Raw genomic sequence first — 14,725 nt, forward strand, 5'->3', positions numbered from 1 at the left:
GTGATTTTTGACGGTTTCAATTATATTTATTTTAGAACCAAACCGAAACCGAACTAATATAATGGTTATGATTTCAAGTTCCTTAGGAGCTGAACCGGAACCAACACATTAACACTCCTAAATACAAGAACATTTGAAATTTAAAATATTGACTATGAAGGAAATTGCAACAATAGTACTCACAGTTCTCTCAATAATATAATATACATATGTATTTATATTTAACTTTTTATTAAGATTTTCTTGATTAGTAGTAACAATAGATCTTCAATGGAAAATTCATATTTCAAGTAAAACAAAAATATTTAGATTTGGAGTCGTGATAATTTGATGCTCTTTTTTCATACACTCTATGAACCGTAGATCCTTTGCTTTGGGATACACAAGAAAAAGATTTATGATTCTGTTACTACTAGATCATGGAGCGTTGGAAAAAAGAGCATCCCATTATCAAGATGAGATACCCATGTTTCAAACTAATGACAGACCCTTGTTCAAGGTCCATTCTAGAAGACTAATTAAAATGACATAAATGCCTTAATCTTCAACTTCTAGGGTAAATTATTTTGAACCAATTCAAATTCAACTTCTTATATCAATCATTCCCATCCTAAAGTAAATTATAATGTTCTTAGAAACTTGATTTTTATGCCCACCAAGGAAGTATTCTGATGCAATATAGTTACTCTATCTACCTACTCAACATTTTTTATAAATTATAATTCAGGAAGCATAAATTAGACAAAATAATACTAGGCAATGCTATGATGGGGAAACATAATTTTCTTGTCAATTCACGTCGAATCAAGACCACAATATGAACTCCTAGAAAATGCAAGCAAACACATGATAATACTTCTAATTTTATGTGAAAATCCTTTCAAGGAGAAGGAAAAAAATTATAAGACAAATAATCCAAATCCACTAATATATTCCTTAAACATAGTTAAAAGAAAATGTTCGTCACACATTATTTCATGAGATAAACTGTACAACACTTTTAAGACACATTTAAAAGTTTAATGTCTCTCTTGGGGAGGATCTGAACAATTGGTGAATTTACTTAATCATTATTGGTGAGCAAGCATTCCAATTCGAAGGAAGTCGAGAGGGGGTCGAAACAGGTATGTTTCTGATATTGACATCGTGAGGCAGCAAGCGATACTCAATGTCAAGATCCCTAAAGATTTTGATCATCTCCTCAATTAAGAGAGTCCTCCTTGCCCATCTCTCTAGCATGTCTTGGTAATTCATTCTATGTTTCGGCCACACTGAAAACTTCAACCTGTTCATGTCCTCCACATCCTTCACCACAATTATTGGAGAAGGGTGCCAATGTTCCTTCTTGTTCTCAATGTACCTGTAATAGAAAAACATAGCAAGACAAGGACCATCAAAGATATCCATGGAAAGTAAATAACCAAATTAACATAATAAGCCAACTTGTCAAAAATTTCATTTGGTTGTTCAAGATTAAATTAAGAGGATACTCTGTTATCTTTAGTTTCATCAACGCAATCTTTTCCCCTGGAGTCGAAATGTGGACACAAAAGTCGATTGAATCATTCATATCTGGACTCCTATAGTAATTACTGATGGGCTTCGTTGCAAGAATACTATTTGGATATATAATTTTCTGGTTGTCAAACTTTAGAAACACCGTAGTTAGAATGTTCATTTCATCGACTAGCATCTGAGACACATAAAAGTATATATTAGTACATCAAAGCTCGAGATACCCCAACATACAAAACTACTAACATATTCATTCAAATTTAGTTTGTTTTGCACCTGAACACCATCCACTTCACACCGATCACCCACATCATATGGGTGCATCACAAATAAGAAGATGATTGCTTCGAATACCATCCTACACGTGTTTCCAAAAGTGAAAACCACCACGAGGAGCTGAGAGCTTATCAAGAGCAGAAGCTTAGTGGTTGCAATCTCAAGTAAAAGAAGCCAGATAACCATTATCACAATGCACATGGCAACACTGGCTATGTGGTGGAGTTGTTTTACGGCTGTTTTTGTATCGTCTAGGGTTAATGCAAGCGCTCTCCTTTCTCTGAATGCGCTAACCTGAAAAAATCAGAGTTGTAATACAATACCTCATTTAAAAAAATTAAAGACACATACATTCTTCACCCAACTTTGGACATAATGGTCCACATGTTCATCAATTTTGAATGTCTACATCAATCAAGAACTATAATACAGATGAATAATAAAAGAATTTCAAGAGAAAGTAATTGGTGAGAAAGACCTACAAAAATTGGATGGTTTGAATTGTCCTACTAATAAGTATTTGTGCTCTGTGCACGGCATATGTATCCGTATACAGGTGACAGATCTTCAGGACTAGACAGATGGTCTCATCCAGAATACTCAGAAAATGTCAGAATCAAGAACTAACAAAAATAAATAAAACATTTCCAAATTGAAAAATATAGTTGTTGCTTTCTTTTTTTTTTTTCTTCTTTTCCTACTAAAATTTAGTCCCTCTAACTTGCACTATTTTGTATTGTCCACTGGGTTTGTATCAAATAATAGTCAAAGATTTTGAGCTAATTTTCTCTGAAGTGTATCATGTTTGTTATATATAAATGATTCTTAGTCATAAGCTCTTATGTATTGACCGTGTGATTTTTACTTGATTGGGATAACATGACACCTAAACTTTTATTGGTTCACGTCACTTAAGGCCATCGTTTCAACAGACATGGACCAATAAGGGACTGATATCCCTCACAGATTGTGTGTGCCACCAATTTATAGCAATAGTGTAACCTCCAAAGGAGGGGATTAGCCATGAGGTTAGCTAATTTGTAACATTTCACATTATCATTGAAAATTGTGCAACAAAAGCTAAGATCATTACCACCCAGTTCTTGAGAGCTGATTTGCTGATTTTCTTGGTTTCAATCGCTCCTTCAAACAGACCCATGGCCTTCAAGGCATCATCTTCTCTCATGAAACACTTTAGATCCTCTAGGAAGATGTACCTGTTACCAAATAATATATAACACTTAGCTCTACTTCTGATTTAGAAGACTTACTAATTCTTAGAGAGAACAGAGTGGCAACTGATTCAAATTTGAATGAAATGCTGAAAACTTTGGGGGGGAAGGGAAAAAAAGAAGACTTACTCAGACCCGTTCCCAGCCACATTATTGAAGATCTTCTTGGCCGTATATTTTGCCTCCAATTCAGTTTTGATCTGCGCCTCCGACTCGTCTTCATGAGCTGAATCATGTATTCGTTCATCCAACGTGTACAAGAGCCCTTCTTGGATAATATAAATCATTTTGTTCATGCTCCAAGCCGAAATATTTTTCTGATTAAGCTTGTGCACTTGGTCGAACCTGAAGCTCTTTCCAATCATCGGACTTGTCTGTAGTTTCCTAGTGTCCTCGCTCTTCTTGGTGCGGAAAGTTGTGTCCCTCTTGACCTCGGCCATGACGTTCTCCTTCTCTTCTTGGGGATTGTTAGGTGGAGCTGAGAGTGTCTTAATCACATACTGATGAAATAACGAGTCCTGAATTCGATCAAAATAGGTTCTCACATGAAACGATGAGGCCAAGACCTTAACAAGGACAACCTTCACAAGCCATAAAATCGAACCCACCAAAAGACAAAGTAAGATCTTGGTTATCAAAGGTGGGGTTTCGCTCTTGAACTCCCCATGGAGTTTCTGATCGAACATAAAGTGCCAAGCAATCAAAACCAGACCCAACCATAGACAATTCTGAACTGCTTTCCTCACACCATAAACGAAATATAAAACTCGTTTTCGAAAAAGGAAATTACGTTCTATAAAGAAGACTACAAACCGAATTCCCCAACCAGAGACCAATCGCCCGCAGATCAGAACCAATACAAAGAGCTCCCATTTCCATAGAGGGAGGTCCCATAGAGTCCTCTTGTTGAAGTAAGATGGGTTCGAAAGATCGCAAACTAAAGCAGCCAAAATTACTATGAAACTCACCCATTGAAAGATTGTCAACGGGCGGAAATTTGGCTTCATGAATTCTTCGGGGAGGTCTTCTTCAGTGAAAGGGTCCTCTTCTTCGTCTTCGTTCGGAGTTGCCAATAACCCATATTTGAATTGAGTCTCTTCTTCGTTTGGTGGGGGATCTATCAGCCTCGACTTGATGGTCTTGGTCCTCCAAAAGCTAGAATTCTTCAATGATGAAGCCTTTGAATTACGTCTGGAGACCGCTCCTCTCTCACCTCTGCTATAACGCAAACTCGAAGAACCCCAACTTTGATTTTGATGGAGATGGTAGTCATCGTCCTCATCCGACCATTCCTTGGATTGTCTTCTAATGGGTTCATCGGCAATCTCACCATGACTGTGGTGAACAGATTCTCGGAACGAGGCTTTGAGCTCCTTTTGCGAAACTTGTTGATCGTTTGGGTTTCCTCCGAATGGACAGCAATCTTTGCAAACCTCATCCTTCTCCCAGTAATTGTTTCTCGATTTCTTACTACTATTGAGCTCCACACCTAGCTCAACATCTCTTGTATCACTCTCATTGTTCTTCTTCTGGTTTCCATCAATCTTGAGAGCCAACTCTTGGCGGCAGTCATCTGAATCAACGGATTTCATCATGCGTCGACCTTCGTGATCGAAGAGGATGGGCTGTACTTTGGGGTGTTGTTCTTGCTCGGCTCCTCCAGGAGCAGAAATCTTCTTATCTATCACTTATTCGAAAATTTTGATTCGAACGGTAAATTTTAAAAGTGAGTTCTGTTGTCTTCTTGTCTTTGTTTTCAGCGAAGAATGAGAGAAGAGAGTCCTCAGCCAACCATTTAAAATAAAATAAAAAAGAGCTTAAATTGCAGGGAAACAAATAGAACTTCATATAACAGTGAAGATCACACTTCATATATACATAGATAAACTTTAAAGGTGATAGATAAACTTTAGAAAGTCCAATTGGTCGTTACGTTCTTTAAACATATGGAAAAGCTGAAATGACACGAAGTATTTACTACGATTCTCACAAGTCTGATGTGGGATGTGCGCATAACCATAGATTTGTTTCCTCGCCATACTAGTAAAAAACCATCTACGGTTATGTATGCATGTCCACGTTAGACTTGTGAGAATCACAGTTTTGTTACCCCAGCACGACAAAATATACATACGTTCGTCCCCCCAACATTATTCGCGCCTAAATTTACAAAGTTTCTATTTTTCCTCAAGTACAATGGGATCCAGATAACACTAAAAAAATGAGAGTTCAAAGCCTGAAAAGAGTTCATTTTAATGGATTGATCATTCCAGACCTGGTTTACTTGGATGAATTTTCATAAACTGGATTGAGATTTCTTATAGTATTGAACTATATAAGTATATAGTCACTCAGATATCGAATCATGAGTCAATAATTGATAGATTCACATGGACCAGGTTGCACAAAGCATATGATTTTCTCTCAAATTTTCAGCATTCTTCTCTTTGGTCAACTCCTGGGAGCAGAGGATTTTACCTCTTTTTTTAAAGAGAACTTCTGTTAATACACCAACTTTTACTTATAACACATCAATCTAATATTGACATCAAAAGGATTAATGTGCTATTAGTTTAATTATGATTTTTATACTAGATGATGCGAACTGTTTTGAATTTTTTGTGCTAAGCTGATAAATCAATGGCATACTGCCACGTGTATTAAAAAAATAAAAAAGCAATAATGATTGATTAACGAAGAGAGATTTTTTTGACAAAATTTATGAGTTGTTTAACTCTTTAAGTGCTTGAATGTTACTTGTTTCTTTTCAATACAAATAGCAGCATGCCATTGGTTCATCAGCTTAGAACATAAAATCTCTAGAGTCTGGATCATATGCCATAGGGTGGAGGATTGAAACCCTCCTCCCACACCTCAACACATGCCACGTAAATGACAATTCAAAGAAATTTTGAAAATGAGATTTAGGCATTAATTTCTTGGATTGTGACTTATGTGATATGTGTTGAGGTGTGGAAGGAGGGTATCAATCCTCTATCCTTGGAGCATACAATCTGATATCAAATTTAAAGAGTCATGTTAGAGAGACCTCAAGATTGTACCTCATAGTCTCATACTTCACTTTCCTAACATGGAAGTGTGTAGGAACCATAAATGCTTTCATCAAGATACGAGTGAAAAAAGCATATATGGTTCCTATACACTTCCACGTCAGGAAAGTAAGGTATGAGGTACAATCTCTAGGTCACTTCAGCATTATTCAAATTTACAACAGTAAATCTCTATAATGTGTGGAAGACCCACATATATATACTTTACCAAACTTAAATGAGTTGTGTTGGAGTGATTGCGAAGGTTCACACTGCGCTGATGTGGAGGTTCGCACATAATAATAGATAGTTTTCATCAAGATACCAGTGAAAAGCATCTATGGTTATGTGTGCACCTCAATGCAAGCGTAGTGTGAACACAGTGAATTGTGCAATCACTTTAGTATTTTCCAATTTTAAGTAACTTGGGTGCCTTTGTTTTCTAAAAGACTAATGATAAAATGGCAAGCTGGCACATTCATAGTTGGCGTGATAAGTGCATAAAATTGTAGATTTATTTTCTAGTGTATCCTGAAGAAAAAGATCTAGGATTTTATGCACTTGCCACGTCAACCGCATCCAGATTGTGTACATGATAATGGGGTCATTTTATCACAACTCTTTGTAGTCCATTATGATCGGAGAATAAATAATTTGTGTTGCATGCATGGCTTAGTTAGAAGCCCAAGGTGTCTTAAAACTCCAACTAAAAATTGCCACATAGACACTGTTCTTATTTTTTAGGAACACGAATACCATATTGGATTGTGATGAGTCTTCTCAATAATGCTAAAACTAGTCAAGCACGAAGTATGCGAAAAATGATAGACGTTTCATTGAGATATGAGTTATTCACTTGAGGAAAGTCGATGGTTATCTTCACACACAGTGTTACTTCTCACCATTATTTCGAGTCATTGTAGCAAGGCTGATGGCGTATGGGCCATGGAGCCAAAGCTCACCCACGTGATTCACCCCAATGCATTTGCATTTGCATTTCCATTTTCATTATTTGGGTCAAGAATCTTGGCTTCAAAAGAGGCGGCTAGCTAGCAACCCAGGCAAACCGTACTGTATTGCATCCTTTACCGGATCATTAAGCGCACCCACTCCACTTGTCTCTGTCAACCCATATCCTTGAAGTATTTTAACGTTCGGATGCAGTGCCAAGAACTCATCGCTTACTTACTTCCTCAATTGAGCCCCAACAAGGGGTGGGGTCAGGATTTTATTGTAGTGGAGTCAAATTATAATTAATAGTATAATTAAAAAACTTAAATATGAATAGTCATGTATGATGATGACATAAAGAGGGTGAAGTCAGGATTTTATTATAGTGGAGTTAAATTATAATTAATGATGCTATTGAAAAATTTTAAATATGAATAATTTTGGAGAGAAATTAATTTTTTATTGAAAATTGAGGAAAATACTATTTAGATATTTTTCAATTAAACCATGTGGTTAATTGAAGAAAAATCGATAACATCCATTTCAACGACCCCAAATCGTATCTCAAGGAGAATCGAATCCTATCAGCATTATTGATTAGGGCCATGAGTACAGGTGGCACGATAGGAGGTACATCACGCTATACTTGGAGACAGCAGAAAGCATTTCGTCCAAATTGAATTTCGATAGCATCACCACCGTCGATCCAGATGCTAACAATGCAACCGCAAACCATCCGAAACCGTACACGTGGAACATGGGAACGGTGCATATGAGAGTCTGTTTTCCGCTTAATAACTGTACCTGAGTTACGACGTGTTGAACCATCGCCATGAGGTTCCTCCTATACGACAACGCTACTCCTTTGCTCTGCTCTCACCTGTGGTTCCCTACAAGTACAGAAGACTCGCTGTGTCATCTTGGTTAACTCGGTGTTTCACTAGGTTCTGAGTCGGCTCTTTCTTCATCATCTCATCTAGTGTAGAAACAATTCTTGCGTTGCTATCTGAATTATCTTTTTCTCCAATAAGAACGATGGGGGAGATCATTAAAATCGGCGAGTTTGGGGAGGAGAGATTGAGTCGTAAAGGCGAGAATCGGTCTGGAATCGGAGATTCGGACACCGATTTCACGAGCCGTGTTGAGCGGATTGGTGGTGGTAATTAATAATTATGGCGCCAAGAGACATGACTGAAAGACAGATAATTGGGAAAAATATGTAGTTTGGAGAGAGGATGAGGAGGACAACATGACCTTAGCGGATGCCAAGATTGGAGAGACCAGAGAGGCGACTGAATCCCCACATTATTTCCAAAACCTGGAATGATAGGAAATCCAGCTAATTAATTGAATGATCTAATTAGAAACTTGGTTTTGGATTAATGGAATTAATCGTTGGAAGGTTCTAAATCAGTTACCTTACGAAATCTTTTACCAACTCAACCATAGTATTGAACTATATATAGTCATCTCCGATATAGAATCATGCGTCAATAATTGATAGATTCAATTTTTCAGCATTCTTCTCTTTGGTCAACTCCTGGGAACAGAGGATTTTACCTCTTTTTTTTAATAGAACTTCTATTAATACACCAAGTTTTACTTATAACACATCAATCTAATATTGACATCAAAAGGATTGATGTGCTATTATGGTTTTTATACTTGATGATGCGATCTTTATTGAATTTTTTGTGCTATGCTGATAAACCAATGGCATGCTGCCACGTGTATTTTTTAAAAAAAAAAAAAAAAAAAAAAGCAATAGTGATTGACTAACGGAGAGAGATTTTTTGGACAAAATTTATGAGTGGTTTAACCGTTTAAGTGGTTGGATGTTACTTGTTTTTTTTCCAATACAAATGGCAGCAATCCATTGGTTCAGCTTAGAACATAAAATCTAGAGAGTCTGGACCATATGCACATAGGATGGAGAGGATCGAAACCCTCCTCCCATATCTCAACACATGCCACGTAAGTCACAATCCAATGACATTTTTAAAATGAGAGATTTTCGACATTAATTTCTTGGATTGTTGCTTACGTGGTATGTGTTGAGGTGTGGAAGGAAGGCATCAATCCTCTATCCTAGGAGCATACGATTTGGTCTCAAATTTAAAGAATCATGCTAGAGTGACCTCAGGATTGTACCTCATAGTCTCATACTTGATTTTCCTGACATGGAAGTGTGTAGGAAACATAAATGTTTTCATCGAGATATGAGTGAAAAAGTATATACAATTCCTATATACTTCCATGTCAGGAAAATAAGGTTTGAGGTACAATGTCTAGGACACTTCAACATTATTCAAATTTAAAAAGGCAAATCTCTATAACATGCAGAAGACCCACATACATATTATTTACTAAACTTAAATGAGTTGTGGTGGAGTGACTGCGAAATTCATTGTGATTCACATTGTGCTAATATGGAGGTTCGTACATAATCATAGATGGTTTTCATCAAGATATCAGTGAAAAGCATCTATGGTTATGTGTGCACCTCAATGCAAGCGTAGTGTGAATACAGTGCAATCACTTCAGTATTTTCCAATTTTAAGTAACGTGGATGCTTTTGTTTTCTAAAAGATTAATGATAAAATGGCAAACTGATACATACGTGGTTGACGTGGCAAGTGCACAAAACTGCAGATTTTTTTCCTTGTATAAGAAGATCTATGGTTTTTGCACTTGCCACGTCAACCACATCCAGCCTGTGCACATGATAGTGGGGTCATTTTATCACTACTCTTTCTCAAGAGAGTCGTTATCCAGTACGATGTCTGGTTTTATACATAGGAACGATGTCTATGTGGCCCATTGTTAGCCCCCTAACTTGTGAGCACGGAAGGATTGCGTGTCAGAGGCTATACTGCACGCATCAGTAAGCTACGTGGGCAAAACAATGAGCCGTGTGGGTTGAACAACAAGTCGTGTGAACAGGGTAGCGAGCCGTGTGAGTAGGGCAACAAGCCGTGTGGGCATGCGGCGTGCTGTGAGGGCTACACGTGATGACGGCTTAAGTTAATGAGCCACACGTGAGAGGTCCCGGGAGATAGCAAGGGATCCTAGGGAGTGCTAGGGATGTCCTATGCAACATGGGAGAAACGGATCTTTGGGTCGGAGCTCCAAACCCTACCCATGACCCAGTATGATCGGTCCCATGAAATGATGTTCCCTTCTGGAAATAGGCAAAAGACTTAGTATACTCTTTGAGGGGGGGCACTCCGTGTGAAGTAGGCACACGGGCATACGGGCTATCGGCTGAGGCATAGCTTGTGGGAGGGTACATGGTGTAGGTGTGCCCTAGAGACGAGCCGGACAGCGAGGGGCGTGCATAGGCGTATAGCCTAGGCGCTTGACGTAGAGATAGCTGGTATCCACGAGATGACCCGAGAGACATAGCTGTAGCCACGGAGCAAGCTATGCAGCAAGGTGTAGTTGTAACTGAGTAGTGTGGCAGTTGGGTAGTTATGTGGGCGGTTGGCTATTGGAGTCTCATGCACAGATCACATGTGGTGCAAACATGTGGACAGATACCTATAAGACACCTGGCAGAGGTGATCTCATGCAAGCAGGACACTTGGCAGAAGCATTCTCATGCAAGGGGGACACCTAGCAAAGGTGGTTGCATGCAAGGAGGACACCTAGCAAGGAGGTTAGGGAAGTTTTCCTAGAGAATAACAGGTGTCAAGCTTGTGGCTTGAGGAGTTGGTTAGTGAGACATGTGGCATCTCCATTGAGAGGACACATGTGGGCTGATGTAAACTTAGTCCCTAGATGTTGGATAAGTGTCATATGATGTCATCGAGCAGTTTTGATAGAATTACTGTAAAAATAACCTCCATTGTCATGTGAGAGACAATGGGCTGAGTCTGTATACTCCTTAATCTGTGCAGTAAAGAAATTGGGCTGTTGCCTTAACCTGTTGTGTGTGTGTGTTTGTTTAAAGGCTGAGACTAGAGTGATTCTAGTACCATCACGAGCAAGAACAGTAATTAAAATAAGAAAAAATTTAACCTGTAACATTTTCCCCGTGACACCCATTACGATGGGAGAATAAATAACTTGGGTTGCATGAACGGCTTAGTTAAAAGCCCAAGGTGTCTTGAAATCCAACTAAAAATTGCCACGTAGACACCGTTGTTATTTTATAGGATCCCCATACCTTTTTGGATCCTAATGATTCTTCTCAATAATATGTTAAAACTACTCGAGCACGAAGTATGCAGAAAACCATAGATGTTTCATCGAGATATGAGTTGTTCACTTGAGGAAAGTTGATGATTATCTGCACACATAGTGTTACTTCCCACCATTATTTCGAGTCATTGTAGCAAGGCTCTTTGTTTTGTTTACCTTTCATGACGTATGGGGCCGTGGAGCCAAAAGGTGATTCATTTCCATTTCCATTTCCATTTCAATTTCTATTATTTGGGTCAACAATCTTGGCTTCAAAAGAGGCGGCTAGCAACCCAGCTGAACCGTACCGGATGCCATCCTCTACTGGATCGTTAAGCGCACCCACTTGTCTCTGTCAATCCATATCCTTGAAGTATTTTAACGTTCGGATACAGCGCCAAGAACTCATCGCTTACTTCCTTACTCAGTGGAGCCCCACCCGATACTATCCATTTCAACGACCCCAAATTGTATCTCGAGGAGTAAGGAATCCTATCAGCATTATTGATCAGGGCCATGAGTACAGGTGGCACGATAGTAAGGTACATCACGTAAACCATCCGAAACCGTACACGTGGAACATGGGAACGGTGCAGATGAGAGTCTGTTTGCAGTTCGCGCCACACCTCTCTCTCTCTCTCTCTCAATAATTGAATGTAAAAAATCTTAAAAGAGAAGTTGCAACCTAACCCCGAGGGGGTTCCCTCACTTATCGGGTGAGTGTGATGTGGGAGTAGGGGAGGGACCCATCTGTCTTGTTGGCTTGGCTCATCCGGTCCCCGTAGTTGGACTAAGTTTACACACGCCAATTATCATTAAAAACAAGAAGAGAGAGGTTGTTATCTAAGAAAATTTCCATTGATACACACCATTTGTCATTGTCCTAGGATAACCATTTAGTATCATTGGATTCAGGTGCGCAGTTCGCCCCACACCTCCCTCTCTCTCTCTCTCTCTCTCTCTCTCTCTCTCTCTCTCTCTCAATAATTGAATGTAAAAAATCTTAGAAGAGAAGTCTCAATCTAACCCGGAGGGGGTTCCCTCACTTACCTAGTGAGTGCGATGTGTGGTCGTAGGGGAGGGACCCATATGTCTTGCCGGCTTGGCTTATCCGGTCCTCCTATTCGGACTAAGTTTACAAACCCCAGTTATCAATAAAAACAAGAAGAGAGAAGTTGTTATCTAAGAAAATTTCCATTGATACACCAACTTTTACTAATTGCGCTTCAACAAAAAGAATTAAATTATATTGGAGTTAGGATATAGGCAATGCCATCGTTATGTTAGGAACGTACACCATAAGTGATTACGTGATTATGCAATAAAATCATTTATGATGTTATTTATAATATAATGGTGTGGTAATATCATTGTCCTAGGATAACCATTTAGCATCATTGGATTCAGGTTTGCACTTCCCCACCACACCTCCTCTCTCTCTCTCTCTCTCTCTCTCTCTCTCTCTCTCTCTCTCTCTCAATAATTGAATGTAAAAAATCTTAGAAGAGAAGTCTCAATCTAACCCGGAGGGGGTTCCCTCACTTACCTAGTGAGTGCGATGTGTGGTCGTAGGGGAGGGACCCATATGTCTTGCCGGCTTGGCTTATCCGGTCCTCCTATTCGGACTAAGTTTACAAACCCCAGTTATCAATAAAAACAAGAAGAGAGAAGTTGTTATCTAAGAAAATTTCCATTGATACACCAACGTTTACTAATTGCGCTTCAACAAAAAGAATTAAATTATATTGGAGTTAGGATATAGGCAATGCCATCGTTATGTTAGGAACGTACACCATAAGTGATTACGTGATTATGCAATAAAATCATTTATGATGTTATTTATAATATAATGGTGTGGTAATATCATTGTCCTAGGATAACCATTTAGCATCATTGGATTCAGGTTTGCACTTCCCCACACACACCTCTCTCTGTCTCTTTCTCTCTCTCTGGGGTTGTAGAGAGCTGGCTTTCGCTATGCACAGTTACTCCAGCTTTCTTCAGTAGAAGGGGAATTCTACCCTACTTGAATTGTAATCGCTAAAGACCCTATGGATTTTTTTTTTATTGGATTTTTTATCATATATAGGTTTAGGACTTCTGAATCTAATGTAATTTCTGATCTATTTGAAAGCATTGTTACTTGTTACGTGATTGTCAAATCTAACAAATTTTTTTTACATTTTATAATTGATTCGACAATTTTTCATGTGATGAGTAACCCGCACATCAATGTAATAAAATTAGTTCTAGACATTTTCCTTCACAAAAATGGGACCACATTAGATTCTTCTACGATAATGCTGAAGTAACATTGTTCCCCTGTGATGTCCCCCCCCCACAATGTTACTCCAACACGACTCTAGATTCTATTATGTGAAACACAGTTCCAGTCTAATAGAGAGACTATCTTAAATGAACAATGGGTTGTTGACTGCCAACCCGTGCTCCTCCTTCCCAACAAAAAATTAAAATGAATATCTTAGAAATGTATCACTCAAAATCCTTCATCATTCAAATTTGAAGATTTTACGACTACTCTACTTCCTTTCTTATCCAAATGTTGAGATCAACAATTGTAAAAAGGTCAACCTCGACATTTTGAATCATTGATCTCAACAATTGGATCAAAGGTTGACCTCAATGGATTGGGTTATGATGCTTTCCTAGTTTCCTCTTATCTTTTCCCAGCTTTTTTTTTTTTTGTGTGTGTGCTTGATTTCAATGTTAAAAAAGAGTGATTCCACATAGAATTCATCAGTCCCCTCACCACATATTTCATGGAGCATCCCTTCAACGATATGAAGTATCAACACATTAACAATAAATTGATTAATAGTTCTTAAATTGTAAGTTATGTTGGTGATATAAGAAACTTTTGATTAGCTGACATTAGCTCTCATTATCAATCATAAAACAGCAGTTCTCATTTGAAATGGTGTGTCAGTATCCAATATTGATGTATTTTATGTAATTTCATGAATTGGAGTTATGATTAATATTTAGTGTGCCTATGGAAGTCATCTTCTAAAGGGTAGTCAAGAAGCGTTAGACTTTTGGTTATGGGAACAGGGGCAATTGAATCTATAAAATAAAATATTATTGTTTTCCTCTTCTTATTCCATAATGTGACCATAAAGTAACTTAAACCAATGTAGATTGAAATTGATTTTTCTTTTAACGCTTGGACAGATTGAAATTAAATATAACATGATATTCGGTACGGATTAAAACATTAAACTATACTGCATGCATTATTGGCCCATTAATCAAGTTTTTGGTTCACCTGCTTATGAAATTAAAATTGCTAGATATAAGTTTTTTCATCATTCATAATCAAAGGCCAGAAATCACTAATCACACTGATTTGTTGCTATGTGGAACAACAAAGAGTGGGACAACAAGCCAAGATGAAAGTTACTAGGGCGATCACAGGGCCCATGGGGGAAATTTTATTCCAAAAAGACCTAAAAAGCGGAGTACAGACGGCCGGAGCCAGGATTTTGCTTATGTTGGGGG

General features: G+C 38.3%; 1 protein-coding gene and 1 pseudogene across 1 annotated transcript; both read right to left on the reverse strand.

The window, feature by feature from the left end:
* Positions 1-899: 899 nt before the first annotated feature.
* On the reverse strand, positions 900-4,906 carry LOC147408651 (mechanosensitive ion channel protein 8-like). Its single transcript, XM_086420275.1, has 5 exons — positions 3,153-4,906; positions 2,885-3,008; positions 1,792-2,085; positions 1,491-1,693; positions 900-1,360 (listed from the first exon to the last, which is right to left on the reverse strand). The coding sequence occupies exons 1-5, from the start codon at positions 4,616-4,618 to the stop codon at positions 1,060-1,062; spliced, it is 2,388 nt and encodes a 795-aa protein (XP_086276401.1). The 5' UTR covers positions 4,619-4,906; the 3' UTR covers positions 900-1,059.
* Positions 4,907-7,503: 2,597 nt separating this feature from the next.
* LOC147408652 (putative CoA ligase CCL5 pseudogene) lies at positions 7,504-8,570 on the reverse strand (annotated as a pseudogene).
* Positions 8,571-14,725: the final 6,155 nt, after the last annotated feature.

Source organism: Akebia trifoliata, chromosome 2 (genome assembly GCF_017979445.1).
Source record: "Akebia trifoliata isolate Shusen 1 chromosome 2, ASM1797944v1, whole genome shotgun sequence".
Taxonomy (NCBI): Eukaryota; Viridiplantae; Streptophyta; class Magnoliopsida; order Ranunculales; family Lardizabalaceae; genus Akebia; species Akebia trifoliata.